This window comes from Solea senegalensis, linkage group LG1 (genome assembly GCF_019176455.1).
Source record: "Solea senegalensis isolate Sse05_10M linkage group LG1, IFAPA_SoseM_1, whole genome shotgun sequence".
NCBI lineage: Eukaryota > Metazoa > Chordata > Actinopteri > Pleuronectiformes > Soleidae > Solea > Solea senegalensis.
Genome location: NC_058021.1, coordinates 10,253,354 through 10,276,914, shown reverse-complemented (window position 1 = coordinate 10,276,914; position 23,561 = coordinate 10,253,354). Strand labels below are relative to the sequence as shown.

The following is a 23,561-nucleotide window of genomic DNA, read 5'->3' as shown; positions in this document are numbered from 1 at the left end:
TCACATTAATATCCTTTTGCTTTCCTTTGATGCCACTGCTTCCATCTGCTGTCACCTTGCAGAGGATAGTTTTTTTATAGTGTTTTTCAATCTCGATTGCTGAATGTCAAATGAATGCTATTAAAGTAGCATACTCTTACACATGATGCATGGAGTGAATAAGAATAGCCAAGAATAGGCAGAGAAATAGCAGTTTATGGTTTCACAGAAAGAAAATGTCCAATTAGCCAAATCAATGATGAGCAATGGGGATGGGATAACTTGCTCAGAGGTACCTTGCTCAGAGGTACCTGTTGGAATATGAACAGTTACAAGCCAAGTTCCCTTTCCACTAGGCCATGGGGTAGCCTAAACCCCTGGGGGCCATTGAGCATCTAGTCTGGTCAAGAGGGGGCCGGTCTTGAGAAAAAAACAGATGTTTATAAAGCAATTTCTTATACAACATTTATATTCTTATAAAACAACACAATATTCCATGATGATGTCGTTATTAACGATATTCTTGGTGATATTTCTCTGAAATTCAAAGTAAAAGTGCCTGTTTTGATATGGAATTGTGTATCATAAATAGTGAACATTTATGATGCAAAATAAACCTATTCATATCAAAAACAATTGTGGTGAAAACAACAAATAAGCTTGTCTATATATGTCATTTAATGTTTGATGTAATACATTTAAACAATGTGATAAAATATCATAGTATTACTATTATAAACATATTGCTAAAAAAATTCTGTCTGTATCTGATCACCTTGCTGTGTTGCTGTGTTTAATGGACGAGGAGGTCACCGCTTATTTCATGTTATTATCATAACATGAAATAAAGACGTGGCCCACAGGCCGCCAGTTTGACACCTCTGCACTGAAACTTATGTCCAAGTCCATGTAAGAAGTTGTGCAATATTTCCACAGCAATTTACCAAGGGTGCACCTGCGGCTAGTGTTGTAATATAACAAAGTGCAAATATTTAGTAGAATTTTTACATATCTGTACTATACTTGGTTATTTATATTTCTGACAACATTTACTCCACTACGTTTCCTTTAACCATCTTCGTTACTACAAAATAAAAGTTGAGTTTGTGACGTAATGCCTGTTCGTTGTCGCTCGTTGTGGCACCAGCTGCTAGCCGCTCAGCTGTTAGCCGCAGATTTCGGCTCCAAGTGGGCTTAAAACACACCGGCGGCTCGTTGTTTACCGTGTCCGACACCGGGGCTCTGGTGTCCGGGTTTCTGGTCTCCTGTCTCCGGGTTTCTGTTGTACACTCGGGACGCCGGGTTTTAGCTCTCAGCTGTCAGCTCTGCGACAAACCGGTTAGCTAGCGAGCTCACGCAGATAAACCGCAGATTTCAGATTTTTACAGTCTCCAAGTTGAATTAAAAGACAGTGTGTCTAGAAGCTTCATAGACTCCAAAACCTCCACAAACTCCAAAAGGTTCAAAAATACAAACATAGAGAGAGCATGTCACCATTCATGACAGAAGGTTAATTAATTTTAATGTTGTTTAAAGTTTTTCGCCTGTACCTGATACTTCAGTACATTAAATGTCAGGTACTCTAAAAGGTGACTTTAACTTCTACCAAAGTCATTTTCTGGTAAGATACTTGTACTTTTACTCAAGTATCCCTTTCAAGTACTTTATACAAGACTGCCACAGATCCCTCCAACGTGAGCTCTAAGGGTTAATATTATTTAATATAATTTAGTGCATATTAAATCAGTATCAGTATTTGTGAATAATTTGGTGTGTGCTGTTGTGCTTTATAGAGATGACTTGTACAGAGTGGAGCTGGATAACATGGCAGGTGATGAGATGTTCTATAGCAAGGTAAGGCTTGTTTGTGCCCCAACACACACACACACAACCAAACACTCCCAAATATGATAATGATGCATGTGCAGGCATGGCGTATGCAATATGACTGTCTTGTTCCTTTGGCAGAAACGAACTTGGGAATCCAATAAGAACGACATTAGAGTGTGCCGCATGAAGGGCAAACATGAGGTAAAGTATTCACACACAATGCTGCGACCCTGACATCGACTCGTACACCTGCATGCTTTATGTACACACCAATATGATCATGTCGATACAGAATCAACACATCACTCAATCATACTAGCTTAGAAAAATTGTTATTCAGACTAAAAAGAATGGAAAAATACATTTTCTTGCACACCTGCAATGTTCTAGTTGTCATCACAAATGCACGTCATTCATAGCCTGTAGGTAAAATGACAATCTCTGTATTTAAACTGGTGGTTGGTATTGTTCTGAGATATGAAGCGGATGCGATCAAACCTAAAAAAAAGGAAGAAAACAATTCGATGAGACCGCAGCCGGGGTGACAGTGAGTAACCTAAAATATAAGCTTTATTGTATTAATGCAGCAGTGCCAGCGGCAAAATCCACTATGGGCAGAAAGCGGATGGAAGAAAAAAATAGAAAAGAGGCAACAGGAAACATTATAGAGCAAATGCGCCAGAGAGCGACGCAGCCTCGGGCAGGACACAATAATTGAAATCAGTTGAGACAAAAAAAAGGTAAAGGTAAGAATGGGATGTGTGGAGGTGGAGGAAAATTTGGGAATAAATTCATAAAGAGGATAAGACATATACAAGGTAGTAGTGGGCAAGAAAGGAGAAAAGCATGGGACGGCATGAATGAGTGAGTGGAAGGGGAGAAAAGCATAAGACATGAAGGAGAACAAGTCCTCTTACTCAAATCATAAAGCTGCTACCTGCTATAAATGACTGTTTACGCTATATTGTGAGTCATTTACTGGAGTTATTAAACCAGTTCTACTTGAAAATGTATTTTCACAGTACAGTGGACATTTTAACTTGCTAAAGCAAAAACAACAACAACAAAAAACTGTTCCATCATGAAGAAAATACATTAAAAAGACAAAACTGTTCGGTTTCTGCTGAAATTGACGAGTGAGTGTGAGAGAGTGTTTATAGCCTCAGTGGTTCAAGCGCTGCAAAAATCAATGCCAAGTCGAAGCGATATTGGTTAAATTTGTTAGTGTACTGTTTTAGCAGGCGATGAAATGACGTGCAGTTTGTATGCTAACTTCTCCACTGTCTAAAAATGCATACTGAACGTGTGATATGTTTCCATTTAACTGTGCTGCAACAAAAGGCAGTGTCATCAAGTTGCAGACTCAGTGGTCTGAGCTTTAAACTTTATCTCAATCAGCAGCCTCCACTTTATGGACCACTATAAAGTCCTTGTTGTTTCTCTGGTTGAATGTGCTGTTGCCTCTGAGCGTCGTTTTAAGCTCAGGATGTTCCTCATCCTTCACACTGGAAGCTCTCTTCCGTTGATCTACCCTAAGTCTTTTTTAATAGTTTGCATTTGTGTTTTTTGTCGTTTTTATTTGTCCTACAGGAAGAATGCCGTAATTTCATCAAGGTCCTGCTCAGCCAGCACGGTGGCCTGTTTGTATGTGGAACAAATGCCTTCAACCCACTGTGTGCCAATTACACGGTTAGTATCTACCCAGCAATCAGCTGGTTGTTCTCTGTGCACCTGCCATCTTGTTTATCTATTTATACACTAGTGTGCATAAAGGTTTTTGTTGCCATTAGATGTGTTGTTATTGGAACACGTCCACGTATGAAGTTTTAAAATAACCATTACTTTCAGAAAATAAAAACAGCTTCGACAAGTCAAAGTGATTAGCGTGACCGACACTTACAATTGCACTATAGCGCAACCCTGGCTCTCTTTTTCTGTGTTTATATAATATTTACTTTGGAAAAGGTCCATGCTTGAGCATTGCATACATGTGTTGTATAAGTTCAACTCACTGACAACTTGCTAATATATAAGGCCAAATATCAGTCACGTCATTCCAATCCAAATGTCAACAAACCTGAGACTATTGCATGGTACTTTATGAATGTATTATTTTCTTTTTGCAGAGAGACACCCTTGAAATGGTGGGTGAGCCTGTCAGTGGGATGGCGCGTTGCCCATATGATCCGCGACATGCCAATGTGGCGTTATTTGCAGGTAGTGTCTTGATCTAATGTCGAATCAGACTCCAGCTCCAGACGCTGAAATGTTGTGTGATTGTGTCTGCTTTCACAGGTGATTTATAGTCTGACTTGTCGCTGCATTTTGCTCATGTAGGTTTAATCTTCCTGACCTTGTGCACAATCTCCTCATCTCTTTTGTCTCCTTTCTCCGTCTTGTGCATGTCTCTCTCTCTCTCTCTCTCTCTCTCTCTCTCTCTCTCTCTGGCAGATGGAAGTCTCTTCACCGGTACCGTGACAGACTTCCTCGCCATCGACGCGGTGATCTATCGGAGCCTCAGCGACAGCCCTGCCCTCCGCACAGTCAAACACGACTCCAAGTGGTTCAGAGGTACTTTGAGAAACAGACACATTAAAAGGGCAGACCAAACACTGGCAATGAGAATGGTGTTAATCACCTTTTTTTTCAACGGCCTGAAGTACCGATAAGTCTTCATCTAAGGCTATGAAAACCAAACCTTTTTTTACTTTAAAGTGATTGTACACTTATACAAATATACTTATAGCGAGTATATGCAGTTTCTGCCAAAAAACTCATCTAAATGTCATACACTAAACCGCTTTTTCACTGGTCACGAATGAGTGTGAATGATTTTTGGACGGGATTAAATAACAAGATATATTCAGTGAACGCAGACATGATTAGACCTCGAGAACATTTTTAATAGATTTATTATAATTGGAGCACCGTCGGAGAGAGTGATGTATTGAGGTTAGTCGGACTCCACAAACTCACGGTTTAAACAAGCCTTTGCTTCAACAGTTTCCATCGAGTAAAAGCCCCGGAGCTGTAACAGTACTGGATGAATAAATGATAAATAATGTGTATCCTCTTGCCCATGGTGATAAATTAAACAGGACATGAATGTTTAATGAGCGAGACTGGTGGACAGCAGTGGTCCATGTTGATGTGATTGTTATTACAATGCCATGTCAGGTACTGCGGAGCATTAAGTTTGGCCTCAGGCACTGCGTCGCCACAGTTGTGTAATGTGTTTGTCTAAAAGTGCTTTCCTCACACTCTTTTCAGAGCCTTACTTTGTGAGTGCCATGGAGTGGGGGCCTCACATTTATTTCTTCTTCAGAGAGATGGCAATGGAGTTCCATCATTTAGAGAAGGTACTCCTTTCCATTATTTCTTCTTTTTACTCCATTAACTACGATTAAGTTGACATTAATCGTACCTGCTTCATTTTAGGTGATGGTGTCCCGTGTGGCTCGTGTGTGTAAGGCCGACCTGGGCGGCTCTCAGCGTGTCCTTGAGAAACAGTGGACCACATTTCTGAAGGCACGGCTCAACTGCTCCATCCCCGGAGACTCTCACTTCTACTTCAACCTCTTACACGCCACAAGCAACATTATCCATATGCACGGACGTGACGTCATCCTCGGTCTCTTCTCCACGCCACCAAACAGGTCCAGACCCTCACATGATACTCGCACAATTATAGGAATGAATACTCTCTGTTTCTCATCGTTGTCTCCTTTCCTTTGTCGTCGGTAGCATCCCTGGTTCTGCGGTGTGTGTGTTTGACATGCAGCAGCTCGCTCATGTCTTCGAGGGCCGGTTTAAAGAGCAGAAATCCCCGGAGTCCATTTGGACACCTGTGCCTGACGAAGCGGTTCCTAAACCCAGGTATTGTGATGCAAAGAGCAGAACTTGAGAACAATACTGCATTGCTGCCGCCCTGACCATCTGCCTCACATACAGTCCACTTACTGCCCTGTCATAAACCCCCAGCTGTCAGTTACACTGTAACTTCACTGGTATTCAGCAAATATTCTAATACAGCCTCCAGCTTTTTCTTCTTGCTCTCTCTGGACTCCTGTCTCTTGGTTTCATATCTATCTTTTTTTCAGCTCTCACTTTCTGTTTTGTTTTTCCTCTCTCTCTCCATCTGCAGACCGGGGGGATGTGCAGTGCAGGGATCCAGATTTAGCTCCTCCACCACGCTGCCAGACGAGGTGCTGAACTTTGTGAAGACCCACCCACTGATGGATGAGACCGTTCCACTACTGGGACATAGACCCTGGGTGGTCAAGACTATGGGGCGGTACACAGAATGACTCAGCAGTTTAATAGCATGCATACAGACCTTGTTTTATGGCATGAATATAGGAAGCTACATTTCTAAGCCTGTACAGGTAAGAAAAGAAAAAGTATTACATGTCCTTGACCTACTGTATTGATATATATGTCTAGATACCAGCTGACATCCATGGTGGTGGACACAGAAGCTGGTCCCCATAAGAACCGTACAGTCTTGTTCTTGGGCTCAACTAGAGGAACCATCCTCAAGTTCCTAATGGTTCCCACTGGAGACTTGGTCTCCCACAGCAGTGTGTTCCTGGAGGAGGTGGAGGGATTCAACCCAGAGAAGTGAGTCGGAGCCAAGAGATCTTTGTCCTTGATCTCAGAACTATGAATTATACATTTTGTTAAATTGCTTCAGGTAGATCAGGTCTCATGTTGCCTGCATCTAGTTGGTAACTGGAGAGCTGCAGTGGTCTCACCTGCAGAACTGTCTTTCATTTTTGACCATGACATGTAATAGATGTTTTCTTCATTTTTTCAAGGAAAAGATGTAGAGTGCATACCACAAAGCTTCCATTTAAAGGATTTTTATATCCCATGACACTTCGAGCACAACATGCTCTCTCTCAGATGTTTCAAACGTTAGGTGTGATGCCTCTAAATGTTTTTTACTGGAGGTCAACATCCTTTTTCTGTTTTCACACAGATAATGTAAAGATAAATATGCTATGCATAAAACTGCATAAAAACAACAGAACTTGCATGACATATTTTGATGAACTTTTTATTCTATAAAAAAGACTTTTAATGATGTCGTCTGCTTTCCATCTCTGCCGTACCTCTGTTGTTCACACAGCTGTGCTGAGCTGCTGCTGTGTTTTACATAGGGTATGACTTTGGAAATTACCATACATAATTTAATAATAATTATAAATTATACTTTTAAACAGTCTAGAGACCTCCACTGTTCTCCATAAACTGCCAGGAATCTTCATTATGAAGCAGTGCATTTGCTGGTCCTGCAAATATTTTACAATAAAAGCAGAGTGTGCTTTTACTTTTTAATGGGTAATGTTTAAAGTGTTGTGTTTGTGACACAAGCAACACATTGGTCAGCCAGTGTCAAAATTCAAATTCAAATTCAAATTCAAATTCAAAAGGAAAAGGAAGGAAACAAAGAAAAAGACAGAGAGGGTCACTTAGGCAGGAAGTGAGACAAAAGTTCTCCAATCAACAATAGTGGTGAAGACAACAAGTTTACGATTGCATCTAATAAGTGTCATTAAAACTAATGTGCCAATTATCTTCAAAGTGGCAGACATTCTTCCACAGCATTTTCCCATCAGTTCTAACATTCAGGTGTAGTAACTGTTGTGCGTGGGTTAGTGGCTGTGTGTTATGAAGGGCCAACAAATGAGGCCTTTGATCCTGTTGCAGGTACACGTATATAAGCAGCACAGTGACCTCTCTTCGCTGGACTCCCTCTCCTGTCTCCTGTCCTCATACTGCTTTGTCTCATTGTCTGCAGGTGTGGTGAAGACTCTCCTCAGGCCCGTCAGCTCTTATCACTGTTGTTGGACCAGACCAGCCACACTCTGCTGCTGGCCTTCCCCTCCTGTCTGGTCCGAGTGCCCACTTCTCGCTGCCACCTACACTCCCGCTGCATGAAGTGAGTGGCACATTTTGTCCTGCAGAGTATTTTTCATTCACTCAGCGTGTCTGCAGCTGATAATTAAGTCACTTTAAATCAAGCAGTGGCCGTGAGCCAAGGCAGTGGTCAATTTTTGTTTTGTCTCTGCTTTTTCACAGCTTGTCACTAAGGTGTAATGATAAAATGTGCAGCTCGGTTTTAGTTTATGTCAGTGGGAGTTAATGTATTTGTTTTTTCAAACCGCAGCCTGACGGTTTTTTTTTTAATAATTTATTCAGGGAGAAATGGTATTAAACTTGACACAAGCGGCGTCGAGATTGGGATTTATTATAAATACCAAAAAGGCATTTGTTTATTACTGCACATATGGAGGAGAAGCTCCACAGTGCAGCACTGCTGTCTACACATGATCATGCGCTGTCATATATCTTACTTTAGATACAGGAAATGCTCTGTACAGCCTGAGTGAATAATTTATTTATAATTTTACAGATTCTATTCCTAACTTCTTGTTTAATACATAGTCATTTGTGTGTCTTTGTGTGTGTGCAGGAGCTGTCTGGCCTCCAGGGATCCTTACTGTGGCTGGACCAGAGGCAGCACCTGCTCCTTCCTGAGACCAGGCACAAGGTGACAGCAACACACTCACACACACACACACACACACTTCCCTCTGAAGATTTATATGCCTCTGCAGACCTGCCTTCTGCCAAGACACAGCAAGTCCTGGAGAGAGAGAGGGAGAGTGTGTTGCTGCAGCCTCACTGTACAATACGTTGTCTATACAGACGTCTGGCAAAAGAGTCAAACTATTTAAATAAGCAGATTTGATGCATGGACCTCTAAGACTTCAGACTTCAGACTTCAGTGAAATAAACTAAAATGATGCCGCGATAAGGTGTGTGTTCATTGTCGCGCAGCTATGGCTCAGAAGGTCGGACAAGATGCTGAACTGTGGCGGTAATGTGTTGTCCATAAAGTTTGTTTATTTTTATTTAAAAATAGAGACAAGAGCACATTTATTAACATGCTCATGTAAATGTGCCAGATTGTAGACAATGGCTAATTTCCATAATTTCTGTCATCCTTAGGCAGGTTGAAGTAACATAATTTACACATAAAAACCCACAGTGGTATACACCCAGTAATAGGGACATCTTTACTAAGTGCAGCCACAAATAGAGATAAAACACAGTAGAGAGCCAATCTGCATTGCACTTTACAATGTCCATTTCTATTGCACACTGACTACTTCATTAGTCATTACAAATTGCACATCCTGGGGAACAGGTCCACAGCCCGGAATTGCCCTCGTCCACTTTTAGAGCAATAAGAGATAAATACTTTTACTGATAGACAAATGTGTTAAACTTTCCTCGTTTTGCCACAGCAGCTCCATTTGCAGTGTCACACAGCGCACAAGAGGTAACGGTGACATAAAGACAAAGGATCATTACTGGGACTGGCTGTAGAATGCTTTGCTGTTTATTGCATGAGAGAGAAGGGGTCAGTCATTAACAGTGAGAAGACAATGGCACGGCTACAGGTCCCGGGACCTAATGGTCCTTGAGAAAACAACATATTAACAGTGGGACCGCAAAGCCTAATTTGAAATACAATGTAGTGCACAAATGGAACCATCTGCAGATACTTGTAAAACTTGTAATTATATGAATATATTTAAACCACTTTGATAGAACACCAATGAAAATGAATGTGGTTGTTATGCTCATCCTCTTGTTGTGTGCTTTTATAGAGAGTTAGAAGGTTTATATTTTTACATGCCTATAGCTACACAACGTAACTCAGTTAGTGTTTATGCCAATGAACTAAAAAGAAAATGCTAACCACTGAATTCACAGCAGCTTCCTCTGTCTCACTGTTTTTTTGAAAGATACATTCAGTCAGGAAGTTTGAGTAATGATGTAAATGTGTTGTATAGATAGAAAACTATATATAGATATATAGATATATATATATATGTACATATAGATATATACATATCTATATTTATATAGCCAGTAGTCTATATCACATCTGTACAGCTGACCCTGACCTCTGACCAACAATCAAGCTGAAGTGGGAAATCAATCATGGGATGGCACATCAATAAGTGTTATATCAATTGAATTTATTACTGCCCACAAATGCCCCCATATATATATATATATATATATATATATATATATATATATATATATATATACATATATAAAACACCTGAATCAATTTGTATTAAAGGGTTTAATGGTTATTCCAATTAAGTCTTATTTTGTGAATTGGGAGAACTATAATTATAGGTGTCTTTGTGTTTCCGTGTGATAATAAATATTGTAAATATTGAAGTGTCTGATGTGTTTAAACTGTGATATCTTTGTGGCTGCAGGCTGCCTTTTCAACAAGACGTGGAATATGGAAACACCACCTCCCATTTAGGAGACTGTGACGGTAGGTTGCAGCACTATAACATGGACACAGGTTGTGCTTAGTGGACTGAGAAAAAGGCTCCGCCTAGTGGCCCAGTCCTTTATTACACCAGTTTACTTGGCACTGAACATTTTGTTCTTTAAACGCCAATTTCTTACCCCTGTAGGGGACGATATTTGTAATCGTTTCTGAAATTGAGACACATTTTATTAAGACGTAATATGAATTCTTCTAAAGCTGAAAATGTGTCTTAGCATCGTGTAGGGTTTTTGCATCTTTGTCCAAGCTGTTTCAGGTGGGAGCAGAGCTGGAATTTTGCTTACAGACTCACTTCCTGCAGGTCCACATATTTCCAGTGTGAGATGGTTTGATTAGAGAGAATGGAAAAGAGGTGTAGCTGCTTTGTAGACAATACAAACGGCATGATTAGAAACGCAGCATCCTCTTGCGAGTGAAGCTTTTTTCTGTGAAAGCTGAACATCTGAGAGGGGAATGGCCAACTGGGAAGCAAGATGGAAATAGCTTAGGAGAAGAAAAAGTGATGTCATTTGTGCTGAGAGGCTCAGATGTCACTGCAGCAGCAACAGCAGAGCTACAGTGAAACCCTCTGAAGCTCTATTATGAAATTCACAAAGTCAGTGGAAACAAAAAAGAAATGTAATTTCCTTTCCAGCGGAAATGGTGTTGTTTTTTGTCAGCTTTGTTTTACTCCAACTACACCATTGTAAAAACCTATTTGGATCTCCAAAACATCCTCATTCAGACTGACTGTTTTTTTACAAATTAACAAGAGGAGAAGTCAGTGATGCCAGACTGCAGACCCCCAAGATTTGGGAGCACAGTAGAGGCCGAGCCAGAGGAGAGGCATGTACTGCTGTGTCTGCAGATGGCAGTGATTAGAGCTGGGTGGAAACACTGAGGTAATGGTATGCTGCGAAGAGAGACTTTGTGACCAGGCTGCAGGATGGAAATAGTGAAAAGAGGAGCATCAGCTGCTGTGGTCTGAGTTGTGCTGATGACAAGTGCAGGCCTCTCCCTTAACTTGGAGCCTGTGGAGCCCCAAGGCCAGACTGGAGTGAAGCTCCTATTAAACACTTACACCACAGAAAGTAACCGTGTAAACATGATGATCACCAATTATGAGTGTTATTGTATTTATTGATCTATCATGATACATTCTAACCTTTTGAGGGGAAAAGCATTTAGTAGTAATGAAAACAGTTTAGAATGTTGCCCTGCAGAGTGAGACAGAAAGTCCATTGTGGTATTCTACTTAATGTCATCTTCATAATTGTGTCTCTTTATCTTCAGGAATTCTACAGCAGAGTTTGTTGATTGAACCAGAGAGCCTGGTTTCCCTCAACCTGCTCGTGGCATCTGCAGTTTCTGCATTTACCATCGGGGCGGCGCTCTCAGGCCTTGCCGTGTGTTGGATCATGGCCCATAAGCCTGCCAATCGTCGCCACAGCAACACCTCCCAGTCCTCCATCCAGCGGCGAGAAAGAGGCCTGCTTAGCAGCGGTGGAATTGGAGGCTCAGTGCTGAGTGTGACGCGGCAGGGAGGTGGAGAGCGCCCCTGCACTCAGAGTGGGGAAACCCTCTTTGTCATGCCCAACGGCTGGGTGAAGTCAGGAGAGCTTGACCCTGGTTTCCTCCCCACACCAGAACACACGCCTCAGCAGAAGCGCAGAGGCCTGCGACTGTCTGACTCCAACTCTGGAGGGTGGGACACCAGTCAGACGTACCTGGGCGGAGGCTCCGTGGGGCTGGGTTCACCCTGCCGCATGCCCCCCTCTGTCTACCTGACCACCAGACTGTTTCAGCAGGGGGGAGGTGGAAGACACGGTGGTGAGGGCCGAGGTAATGACACGCCACGCCAGCACTATGTCTGCCTGAGCAAACAAGAAAAGGGAGGGAAAGGGACACCCAAGGCCCCACTCAGGAAGTCTGCAGGAGAATACATTTATCCCATGACCCCCCAGGACTCACCTGAGCGTCGGAGGGTGGTCTCAGCACCCAGTGCCCCCATGGAGTACAGTGACCCGCTGCCTCTTCGCTGGCCGGCCCAGGAAGGATACATCCTCAGTAGCCACGGCATGGTCCCCGTCTCTCTGCCCCCTCCTTCCATGCCCGCGACCAGTGGCCAGTCATTTATGTCTCAGCAACACACCCCCGCGCTGAGCAGAGCTCTGCTGAGAGGAGCTCTGGAGCGAGGGGAGCTGGGCGAGCTGGTGGATCTCAGCCACCTGCTGAGTAAGAAGAACTGCAGTGACAGGACTCAGACAGGCCAGTGACTGTTGAGGAAATGAAGGGGACAACTTTCCATGTCCAAAGTTTTATTTACACAGATCTCTCTCCTCTCCCTTTCATCTGTCTGTCATTGTTATTCAGCCCCCTCTAATCTCCTCACTCAGACACCTACCCCACCCCCACATTTCACCCCATAATGAGTCTCTCCATATGACTGGCTGCTGGGTCTGCCACTCATATCCTGGCTCACACTAATTGGTCCGATGGACTGAGGTTGTTGCTGTGTCTGCATTGCAGAGTTGCCTCACTCTCCTGCTACTCAGCAGCAGAAGCAGGAAGAGGGAAGAGAGGGGATGGAGAGAGAAGTGAAAGGAAAGTAGAAATGGGGGCAGACAGGATGTGGACAAAGATGGACCTGGCACTTAGCAGCTGTCGGCTCTGTGCAGATTAACTGAGGTTGCAGAAGCAGTCCGGTCCCGCCACAAGAGTCAGTTGTTTTTTTTTTTTCTTGGATGACACTGACGAGGCCGCCACCCATCTGCTCTCCCGCGATAGAACCTGTTGTTTTGGTGCCAAGTAGGTGCTTGAAGTGAAATTGCAAAATTTTGAACTTCAATGGACATGATGTTTAACTCAAAAACTGGAGTCATTGTGACTTTAAACACAAATCGAATGAATCCAGAGGCGTCGCCGTTTTCTCTTTTTCTCTTTCTCCGTGCTGCACATGTACTGCACACACAACACAAGGATTCATGTGTTTGTATAGGTGGGTATTTAGTATTTCATGTACTTGAGAGTAAGGACGTGAGTGCCAAAAGCCTCTAACCTGTCTCATGGGGATATGGGACCATAACTCACTTCTTTGGAGAGCAGAGTGCGGGAGTGAAACGTCAGCACTTTTTCTGCCAACTGCATGCTCTCTGTAATGACGGCATCTCAGCCGCCCATTGCTCTTTTTGTTTGCCTCCTTCCACACCACATACTCTTCGGTGACTTATAACACATGAGGACGTCGGGGAGAGGTTAAACTGCAACCCTGGACTGAAACGAGACCTCTGAGCAGAGCAGAAAAACTGTGAATTTTTAGATGGTCAATCAATACACTGCAATATATTAAGACTCTGTCATTCACTGCTACATTAATACACATGTTTTTAATGCTGCGTTAGAGAATACAGTCCAGTTTTACTAGGCAAAGTTTCCCCATAAGCCCACGGTGGGTCATTGTCCCACAGACATGATGCAGAATAAATTGACAGTTACAGTGTTGATGAATGAACCCTCTGGTTTAACGCCGAGCCAATAGGGGCAATGAAAGTGTTCCCAGGAGGCAAATGGACTATAAATTCAGAATATCAAAGTGTCTACTTGCATGAAGTGGTCTGCGTTTAGATCAACACAACATGGTCTGAAAGTGTTAGTGAATAGATGCAAGTCATAAAACGAGACAAGATAAAGATGACAAAAGCAGAATCGCAAGGCGGCTTTGACTAAATGAGGCGCTACAACAGCCACAGAGCGTAGTGAGAGTGTGGGTTTGTTGAAGCCGACCGGACTGGATTTCCGTCCTTGAGTCGGTAGAACAAATGCTAGTTTGCAATGGCCTCATAGTGAGCAGCAATATATGGTTTATCTGTACATAGTAAATTTTGATTTAGATGAAATGATAAGACATACGGTAACTCCGAAACATGACATCAGGCATTGGCTTGATTTGTCATATCGTTTTAATCATTGATATATGAAAAAAAAAAAATCTGTTTCAGTGTAAATTTCATATCAACCTGCTCTGTTTTTTTACATCTTTATGTCAAACCCAACTTATGAATGATGAACTAATTACTGAAGCAAAAAAAAACAAAAACTGAAAGTGCCATGAAGACCATTTCAATCAGCAGTGCACCTGTTTCATATACTGTGAGGATGGAGAAGTCAGTTATCGCAGTATACTGTACATGCACTGTGTCTGCGTTTGCCCTTCCATGCTGACTGGTATGTTCGTTCATTTAGACGTCCGATTGTACTGTTGAAATTGGTTCCCTCTGTGAGATGCTGCTGATGCTGACCATTGTTTTTTTGTTGTTTGTTTGTTTGTGTGTGTGTGTGTGTCTGGGTGGTCTGTTTATAAACTACTCTCGCCCATCACGTGCTGTACATATGTAAGAATAAATACAGACATTTTGTCATGCCCTTTATGATGATATTGTAACAATGACATGGACTGTGTTTAATCCAGAGTAGCCAACATGTAATAATAGGGATCGATAAGTAGTTCATAAGCAGACCTTCACGTGGACAAGAATGATGAGTGGGACCGCTGCACATCTCATTTTTTTTTGCCTTGTAGTTTTAGTGACTCTCTTGTCATCTTCAACCAACTGCCATACTGGGGGATCCTGAAAGTGATTCTCACCATCTCGAGTAAACAAATGTGTGTGTTCTTCTCTGTTGATTGTCATTCTGCTGTGTGCAGTAATAAGGAAAAAGCACATCTTTTTGCATTCTGAAAAGGAGCTGTCCTGCATCATGTGTGAATAGTGTAAATAGTCATGCTGATGGTATAGTGTATCAGTTTGATCAGTTTGGTTTTTCGTGGGTGGGGAACATTAAAGCTCATCTGAGACGAGACTAAGGTGTGAGGTTTTTGGTTTACTGGGTTTGTGGTTTTTTTTCGGTGATGATCGTGTGAATAAAATGTATATATAGTATTGACGTGATTCAGAATGACTGCTGAGCTCAGTTGTTTCGTTCTTGTTGTTAGAGTAGAATCATGGGCCTGATCTCAGCCAGAACTGAGCCATCTCGTTTGACTGCTGAGTTTCTGTTGCAGTTGCTAAGATACTGCTGTTATAATAACCATCAGTCTTTGGAGTACTGCTATTAAATGATTATTCACTTGACTGCTGACGTTGTTGTGTGTGCATTCTGAACACACTAACAGAAATAAATGTGCACCATTATACACATGCCCACGCGAACAACACACGTCTACATAGGCAGCTCTGCTGCTTCACAGTGGTCTGTGGTGATGTGTGCATCATCATTGCACTTTATTTTCTTTGAAAGAGAAATGTTTTCCCATCAGATCAAAAGGTTGTTGCTTCACAGGCATCGACCAGAACAGGAAACGCCTCACAAGCATTTACCTCTCTTTCCACAAGAGGGAGCTGGACACTGGCCTCCATGCATGTAGCCTCTGCAGAGGGAGTGAGTGTCCTAAACTCTTGGGTGTCTGTGCAGTGACTGAACACTGTCTGTCTCTTGGTCTCTAAACAATAATAAGTGACTAATAATAAGAGTAACTTTAACCTAAACATATCTTTACCATAAACTACAAGATCTGCCACCAACCCAACACCTCCACTAAATCAGGGTTTGTAAAAACAAACTATTATTAGTCAACTTGAGGAATCAGCTGCAGAAGTTTATTTTTGCATTAGCTCATCCTTCCCCTCCAGGAGTATTGGAGAAACCTTCATGATGCAGCCGTTGAGTTGTCATTAAAACTCAAAAGACGGTTAGTTTGTCCACTGTGGGCTCTTGTAAAACCATAGTAGTAACATAATCCGGTGATTGTACACTTAAAAGAAGTCTGTCTATCTAATAAATTGGTAATCTCACAAAAGAAGAAAAACACCACAGCTGAATAGTAATCTTCATTTCACCTTCCCTGTTCCCTGAAATGCTTATTTCTTTATAACCACAAATCTCAAAATTAGGGAAACACCAAGGCACAATGAAAGTCTCAATCCTTGATAATCTTAATCTAATCCCCCCCCCACACACACACACACACACACACTGTGTATGGGGGGGGATTAGATTTATGAATAAAATCGTTTCAGTAAGAAATAGTAGCTAATAGAATCAAAACAGCAGTTTGTAGCAGCAATCCATTCAGACACAAGTAAATACACATGTGGAGGCACAGATACGGACTGCCAGTTTGGAGGCGGAGTGTACAGGTAGTTAACCAGGAAGGCAACATGTATTGGCGTGTAGCAGACGGTGAACACAATCATGTTTGCTGTTACGATATAAACTATGCTTTTCCTCTGCTCTGATTTGTTATCTGTCTTTGTCAGAATACAGATGATCTGACTGGAGCAGAAGACAATGATGACCAGTGGAGTGAGGAAGCCCAAGCAGATCAGAATCCCAATAAATTGTCCTTTAAGCGGTTGATCTTTGCATCTTTCATAACACGTCCAGAGATTCTCGGGGTAATTCTCCTTCCGGAATATGGCACATATCATCAGGAGAGTTGCCCAGATAAACAGACAAACAACAAAGGCCGCCGCCTTCTTCTTCCTCCAAAATCTGGCCTGCAGAGGGAACCTTATAACCAGGTAGCGCTGGACGCTGATGGCGGTCATGGTCATGATGCTGGCGTACATGTTAATGAAATGCATGTACATGAGGAAAGTGCAAAAGGTTGTCTTTGGTAGGCAGAAGAAGGCATCGTAGATCCTGAAGGGAAGGAAGAGGATGAAGGCAAAATCGGCGACAGCCAGGTTGAACATGTAGATGTGTGTGTCTGTCCAGGAATCTCGCTTTGCAATGAAGGCATGCAGAGCTGCCGCATTGACGAGTACACCCAGAAGAAACAAGGCACTGTAGGCCAAACCCTGAAGGAGGTCCACATGGCAGGAAGCGTTGGTGGTAATGTTAGTGTTGTTCGTGCACATAGTCATCTGTAGAAGAGGTGACCATGACAGTTAAACAAACCCCACACATATTACATAGAATGCTCCAGTGTGTAAGGATTAGAGACATCTACTGGTTCATCTACTCGACTCAACCCGCCCCCTTTACCACAGATGTTAGGAAACTACGGTGGCCTTCACATACCAGAAATGATACAATCACTCTCTGACAACTCTGCCCTCTCCCTTTTTCTTTGCTGGTTTGTGCATCGGGGTTACCAGTGTGTGTCTCTTTTATTATTACTGATACAATAGCTCTTGTATTTGTAATCCAAACAATGTCAATGTCAGAACCGCAACACAGTATATAGTAAGATACTAGATGTAGGAGGAGAATTTGGGCTGCTGTCAAAACATGGCGGTGCAGGATGGCTCCTTAAAGCAAGGCCCTCGCCTAAAGTGCATATAAGAGGCTTAGGGATCACCAGGGACAGGAGGTTATGAGTTTATGAGTTGTGTGGTCATTAGACCATATCATTTGTGGCAATAAACCTTTCTCAATGTTACACCGTGGACCTTTAAAAGACCTTTTAAAGGACCATTTTTTTCAAGTTCTAAAAACAATGCTCATGTGCACAAAACATTTAGCTGGTGTAATCAATCCTGTTAAAAGGCTACACGACCTGAAGAGGTCTGTGCTGGCATTACCCACAGGATTCTGGTGTAATAAGTGAGCAGCTAATAACCCTCGAGCACCAGATCCTTTTTTTATTATGTTTGTTTAACCAACAGCAATCATGCATGCTCAAAATCACATTACTTGAGGCACGCGTAGACTTGTATACACAGCTCCCTCTGGAGTCATAGTCAGTCTTTTTTTCTTTCATGCACTATGACAAATTTCAAAGTAAACTTAACCTGACAATAGATATCACTTCAACGCATGAGGATAAGTTAATGAAATTAAGATAATTTGATGTATACACTTGTCATATCTTCAAGTCAAGCATGCATCCACTTCCCAGAATACTTGATGACAACTAGCAGTTCCAAGTAATATTGATTTTAATTCAATTATATTCCAGCGTTTTCATTATCCAGACCAATTGCCATAACATCACACTGAAATAACATACAACTTTTGCATAAACCTGTTCTGTTATGCAACCAGGAGCATTAGCCAGTCACAGTCATGTGGCAAATAACAGTAAAAGTTAACATTTAAATGTTTAAAATTTAAATGTTTAAAATTTAAATTTAAATTTAGACATATTATTAAAATGAATAAATAAAACCTTGACTCACCAACTGAGCTGTACTCTTGTTCATGAGACTAACCGATCTTTAAATGCAGCTGTGACAGTAGACAGTAGTACATCCAAGTTAGAAGACAAACAGTTGCATCATTTCCGCTTTTCTGTGGGTTTTCCTGCCAGTCACAGCAGACAGACACACAGTTTGTATATTCCTTCCTTCTGCTTTAAATGACAGATAAACCAAAATAATCGTCAATACAATGTCTCAAATTACTACATGTACATGTACATAAGTGGGTAATACGAATCTAGTACAGTTTCCTGCCACATCCTATGCTTTTCACATTTTTTTGGATCCAAATTTAGAAGTGTGAAGTCGGTAGAAAACGAGGTTACACTAAAGGTTAAAGGGCATCGTCAAGAGTTGCCCGACTGGAAAAGAAAACAAAGTAATACTTGTCCTTGTGCAGCAAGTGGCACACATTTGAACACAAGCTCTGACGACAGCGCAGTATTTTCTGTTTCCTTACCAGATAACATGTCTGTTTTCAACTGGCCACACCTGTGCACTGTGGGCGGCTGCTCTCAAAGTGTGATCTCTCTTTTTGTCGGTAACCAAGCAACATACTACACCATTAACTGGTTCCATATAATGTCTTCTTTTTTGACAAACATACACACATTTCTCTAACCGACAAATGCTCTACATTTCTGAAATGAAACACAGTCACATTTTGAGGTTCTTTTAGAAGGGTTTCTCATAGAAGGGTCATTTTTCTATCCTAATTTCCAGGTAATAGTCTGGTCATGAGAATTACTATTGGTGCCCATCAGTGGGAAACTGTCGCACAAGGCTGCATATGAAGCAAAACAGATATGTATGGTCTTGTGGGTCAAATGCTGGGTATGATAAGTTGAAATTCATTTATTTGGTTTAATCTAGGCCTAATGACCGCATTCTTTACATGTTAGGCTCTGTAGATTTATTTGTTTTTATTTTATTGATGTTAATTATATCTTCTTCGTTTTGTTATAAACAATTCAGTTGTACGGGGCCTGTTTCTGTTTCTGTTACAGATAAAACTCTAGCAGATCAAAATGACTGTCTTTTTTTCTCACATATTTAAATGTGGATTATCTGGGAAAATCATCTACAGTACATCCGCTGACTGTTGTTGTGCTGCCTTCTTGGCCAGGTCACTCTGCTTGACTTTGGACTTGCTTGAGACTTGAAGGTGAAGATTTAACACTTGCATATGCATGACTTACTCTCATCTCTGGAAATGAGTAAATAAGGAGGAAGTAAGACTGCACATTGTGCACTCTCACACCCACACACACACACGCTCAAAGTGTTTCACACTTGGACTTGGCTTCCTGAACAAAACTGATGAGCTGACTCTTTACATGCTAAACCACACAGATCGTATTTGCATATTCTTTCTGTCTGTACGACATCAAAGTCTGTTGTGATGTTAACCTTGGATGCATTCACACTTGTGACCTATAGTCTACCATTATATTATAATAGCTGTCTGCTTGTGATCAGGTCACCAAGAACATATGTAAAGCAACACTAGGTAACTGTTTTTAACCTAAAGGTTTAATATTTTATTCTATTATACCATTACCATTTTACTGTTTTACTTCTATTTTTGATTGATTGTATGTTACATACCTTTTATGTTGCTGTGTGTTTAAATCGGTAAAGCACTTCACTTTGGTCAACCATGGTTGTTTTTGGGTGTACTTGACTAAAAACCTTAAAAACAGATTTGTGACTGGCGATCTGTCCAGTGTGTTCCCCCGCCTATCGCCGTACGTCAGCTTAGATTGGCACAGCTCCTCCCACGACCCTCATGTGGAGGATAAAGCAGTAGAAGATGAATGGATGGATATTTTACTGTCCCCAAAAGGCAAGGCAAGGCCGTTTTAAAAATAGAGCACTTTTCATACAGATTTGAGGTAGTGTGTGACACTAACCTTTTAATCTAATATGTCTTCACCTTAAAATGTGTGTGTCAAGTTTTGTTTGGTATATGCTCACTTGCAGTATGTGCCTGTTTGTCTTTTGGGGCTTGATTCACTCGTCTATGATTGGATGTGATGTCAGTCCGTTGTGAATGTTTGAGTAAATGAGCTTTTATGATGAACATCGTCAGAATGAATCAGGGACATTCTTATCATTGGAATATCGTTTGTCCAGGGACGACGATGGAACAATGGACGTACTTATTCTCAGTGACCCTGAACCCTGACAGACAAATCAAATGATGTCTGCATCACCATGAGCTGTTATACAGTAATACAAGCACAACGATCTTCTAATCAGGGTGATGATGTCATGGCTGTGAGAGAGAGGGAGAGACTGACTCACTGATTCTGGCTCCTGGCAAAGCTGTATAAAGAAGTTCTTTCTGTATATCATTATCCATAAATTTCAGACAGTGGGACAGTTTCCTGTGTAGGAGACAAATACATTTAATTTTAAAACTCCTTTGTGGGGGAGGACAAAGATTCACATTGTAGGTTTAGCCCTTGTCGTCCCTGTGGACTATTCATCATTGACCATGTTTAAAACTGTGTGTGTGTGTGTGGGGGGGGGTTCAGACAATAAAAGTGTTCAACTGAAACCAAATCTGGACTTTGTCAGTTGTTAATGTGGACCAATGTAACCTTTAGTCAACAAGTCACTGCAGTGAGCAAAGTGCAAAGGTGAAAACACAATGTCAGCCTCACTAAAGAGTTCAGAATTCAAAATTGTACTGAAACGCTGAAAGTTCATCCAACAAGCAAAGGAAAGAAACAAAGCGTGAACATCTGAGTGCCTGGGGGGTGGAAATCTCAAAACCTACTCTGGAAAAAAAATAATGGTAAAATGACAGGCTAAACTCGAACAGTTGAGAAAACATGGCGTGGCCATTTTGCATGCTGTTTTTTGTAGTTAAACCTATTTTTAGTTGCTGCAGTTTGGTTTCAGGAAGCTTTTTGACATGCCTCTTCAAGAAGAAAGAGTCCGTCTTTGGCCTCTGAACTGTCATGTGGACTATGTAAAACCTGATCCAACAATGATCCCATTAATGCTGAAAGTGAGGTGTGACTGCCTGTGTGTGTGGAGATGCAGTGGCATGTGAATTATTTTTATTAATCTATTGTTTACGTGTTACGTCTAACTCACCGTTCACTGAAATGACCTTCACAATTACTACTTCTACGGGAAAAAAACAGCAAAAAAAAGCTCGGGAAATATTGGATTACTTCTTGTTTATTAGTGATTACAGCTCGTGTTTTTGCAGCGATTGCATTTTGTAGACGATTTTATTAAAAGCTGCTTTATACTTGAAAGATATAATCCCCTGCACAAATGTAATACTGCACAGGAAATGAATGGGCTCGACATTACGGATGCAGTCCGTTGTTGACATTCATTTTGTTTTAAATCCTTTTAGGCTTGTGCTGTTTTCACAAAGATATTACCCAGATCTGCCTGGTGCTGGTACGTCATTTTGCAGATATGTTTTTATGTGCAAGTCTCAGAATGATCGGTTTTGACTCATGTCTGCCTATCTGTGAACCACTTGGCTGACTCTCCTTCCTGCCTACCTGGGTTAATTCCTGTCTGTCTGGTATGCTTTCAAACTGCCTGTTACATGTATGGCGTGAGGGGGGTGGTGGGTAGATGAAGGTTGGAGAAAGGGGTGGGGTTTCGGGGTCCATCGCTTAAACTAGGTCAGTGAAGACACACCCCTCTCCTCCATGTGCCCCTCCTGTCTCCTTTCTCTCCCCTTTTCCTTCTGCTCCCTACGCAATGCAGACTTTCAGCACAGGTCTCCTGTTTCCCCTTTATTACCTCCAGAATCCAGAAAACACACAGCACAGCTTGACGCTCTGTTGATGACACTGATACATCCTCCATGCCAGCATTAGGCAAACAACGCATTAGCTGAACAAAAGCTGGTTTGCACTTTTACAAATGTCAGTGAGATGCGATGAATCAGCTGCACCATATGGATCTGCTGCTCAGCCAGAGTTTCAGTGATTTGCACCCGCTTTTGTGTGTGTGTGTGTGTGTGTGTGTGTGTGAGAGAGAGAGATGACAGATTACATAAGGCTTTATCATTGCATAATGTTTGTGGCGGTCGACAATCTGTGATCTGACACCTCCACATTGGAACACACGCATCATCATCATCGTCATCGTCATCGTAACTGTGTCACTGTTACGTTGTGTGTGTGCATGTGTTCAATTGGCCATGTGGACCAATTGTCAAACAAACCTATCTTTGTGAGGACATTTTGACCTTGTGAGGACATGTTGGCTGGTCCACACAACTTTAACAGTCTTTTTGAAGACCTTTAGTTGCGATGCTTAAGGTTAGCGTAAGGTACGGTGGCCGACAGGAACAAACACACTGCAACGACCCATGCAGAAGGAGAAACGAGCTGCATATTCACAAATGCTGCGGATTCCCAAAAACACCAGCAAGTCCCAAAACACCAGCAAAATCCTAAAACGGCACCAAGTGCCGTTGCAATGCGTCTATGAGAGTCTATGCAAAGTATGCAAAACCAGTGTGTGTATGTGTCTGTAGAAGGCTGGAAGGACGAAATTTTGATTTACTACCTACCCAAAATTATCTCGTTAGACTGGTCCTCACAACTTTAAAGAGTGTTTTGACAATTATAACGCTCAGTTTTAGGGTCAGTGTTAGAATTAGTTTTGGTTAAAGGACCTTGTGAGGACATTTGGGCTGGTCCACACAACTTAAACTCTTTTTGAAGACCTGGTTTTAGGGTTAGGGTTAGAATTAGGTTTAGGTTAGGGTTAGAGTAAGGGGCTAGGGAAAGGCATTTTATGGTGATTAGTTAGCTATAGGGAATTATGTCTATGAGTGTCCTCATTAAGAATAAAAGCTCTCTCTCTCTCTGTGTGTGTGTGTGTGTGTGTGTGTGTGAAAATAAAGAACAATCATTGCATTCATCTGCCCTTTTTAAGCACCATCAAATACACAACTTGTGACTTATCATGTGTCAGTGCTGCTTTTTTGACAATAATGACTGAGAGGACTGTGAAATATGCATGCCAAACAGCTAACACCAAGTATTACATAAGCCTCACGTGTCATACCACAATCCCCACACTAGATGGCTCTGTTTCTGTCTCTGTTCGGTTGTGCGGTGATGAGTCATTCTCGGCGGTTATATATGAACTGAAGTCTGAATCACCAAGTGCAGCATGTCCAGCTC

The 23,561-nt window shown here is 41.8% G+C and overlaps 2 protein-coding genes across 5 annotated transcripts in view; one reads left to right on the top strand and one right to left on the bottom strand.

Annotated features, from left to right (window-relative positions):
- The window catches only part of LOC122772152 (semaphorin-6B-like), a 28,369-nt gene extending 14,129 nt beyond the window's left edge, over nt 1-14,240 (top strand). The window contains exons 1-15 of one of the 3 annotated variants that reach the window (XM_044029899.1): nt 1,607-1,673; nt 1,773-1,833; nt 1,948-2,010; nt 3,400-3,498; nt 3,936-4,026; nt 4,261-4,380; nt 5,080-5,168; nt 5,248-5,465; nt 5,554-5,685; nt 5,954-6,103; nt 6,253-6,429; nt 7,613-7,753; nt 8,288-8,365; nt 10,122-10,183; nt 11,474-14,240. In XM_044029899.1, the coding sequence (XP_043885834.1) occupies nt 1,804-1,833; nt 1,948-2,010; nt 3,400-3,498; nt 3,936-4,026; nt 4,261-4,380; nt 5,080-5,168; nt 5,248-5,465; nt 5,554-5,685; nt 5,954-6,103; nt 6,253-6,429; nt 7,613-7,753; nt 8,288-8,365; nt 10,122-10,183; nt 11,474-12,456 (2,433 nt within the window). In that variant the 5' untranslated portion in view covers nt 1,607-1,673; nt 1,773-1,803 and the 3' untranslated portion in view covers nt 12,457-14,240. Of the gene's footprint in view, nt 1-1,606; nt 1,687-1,772; nt 1,834-1,947; nt 2,011-3,399; nt 3,499-3,935; nt 4,027-4,260; nt 4,381-5,079; nt 5,169-5,247; nt 5,466-5,553; nt 5,686-5,953; nt 6,104-6,252; nt 6,430-7,612; nt 7,754-8,287; nt 8,366-10,121; nt 10,184-11,473 lie in introns of those variants that run through there. The other 2 variants (XM_044029891.1, XM_044029885.1) reach the window with 2 other exon arrangements.
- Nucleotides 14,241-16,218: 1,978 nt separating this feature from the next.
- Nucleotides 16,219-18,991, bottom strand: gpr35b (G-protein coupled receptor 35 b). 2 transcript variants are annotated; one of them, XM_044029919.1, is made up of 3 exons: nt 18,771-18,991; nt 18,364-18,487; nt 16,219-17,106 (listed from the first exon to the last, which is right to left on the bottom strand). In XM_044029919.1, exons 2-3 carry the CDS (start codon nt 18,385-18,387, stop codon nt 16,237-16,239), a joined length of 894 nt encoding a protein of 297 aa, XP_043885854.1. In that variant the 5' UTR covers nt 18,388-18,487; nt 18,771-18,991; the 3' UTR covers nt 16,219-16,236. The 2 variants fall into 2 exon arrangements, with proteins under 2 accessions (XP_043885854.1, XP_043885847.1); XM_044029912.1 differs by having other exon boundaries at nt 18,364-18,991.
- Nucleotides 18,992-23,561: the final 4,570 nt, after the last annotated feature.

Coding starts and splice junctions, on each gene's coding strand:
- gpr35b (XM_044029912.1), bottom strand. CDS start 18,387: ATGAACAAGAGTACAGCTCAGTTG. Junction 17,107..18,363: donor ACAAGAGTACAGCTCAGTTG/GTGAGTCAAGGT, acceptor CCTCTTCTACAG/ATGACTATGTGCACGAACAA.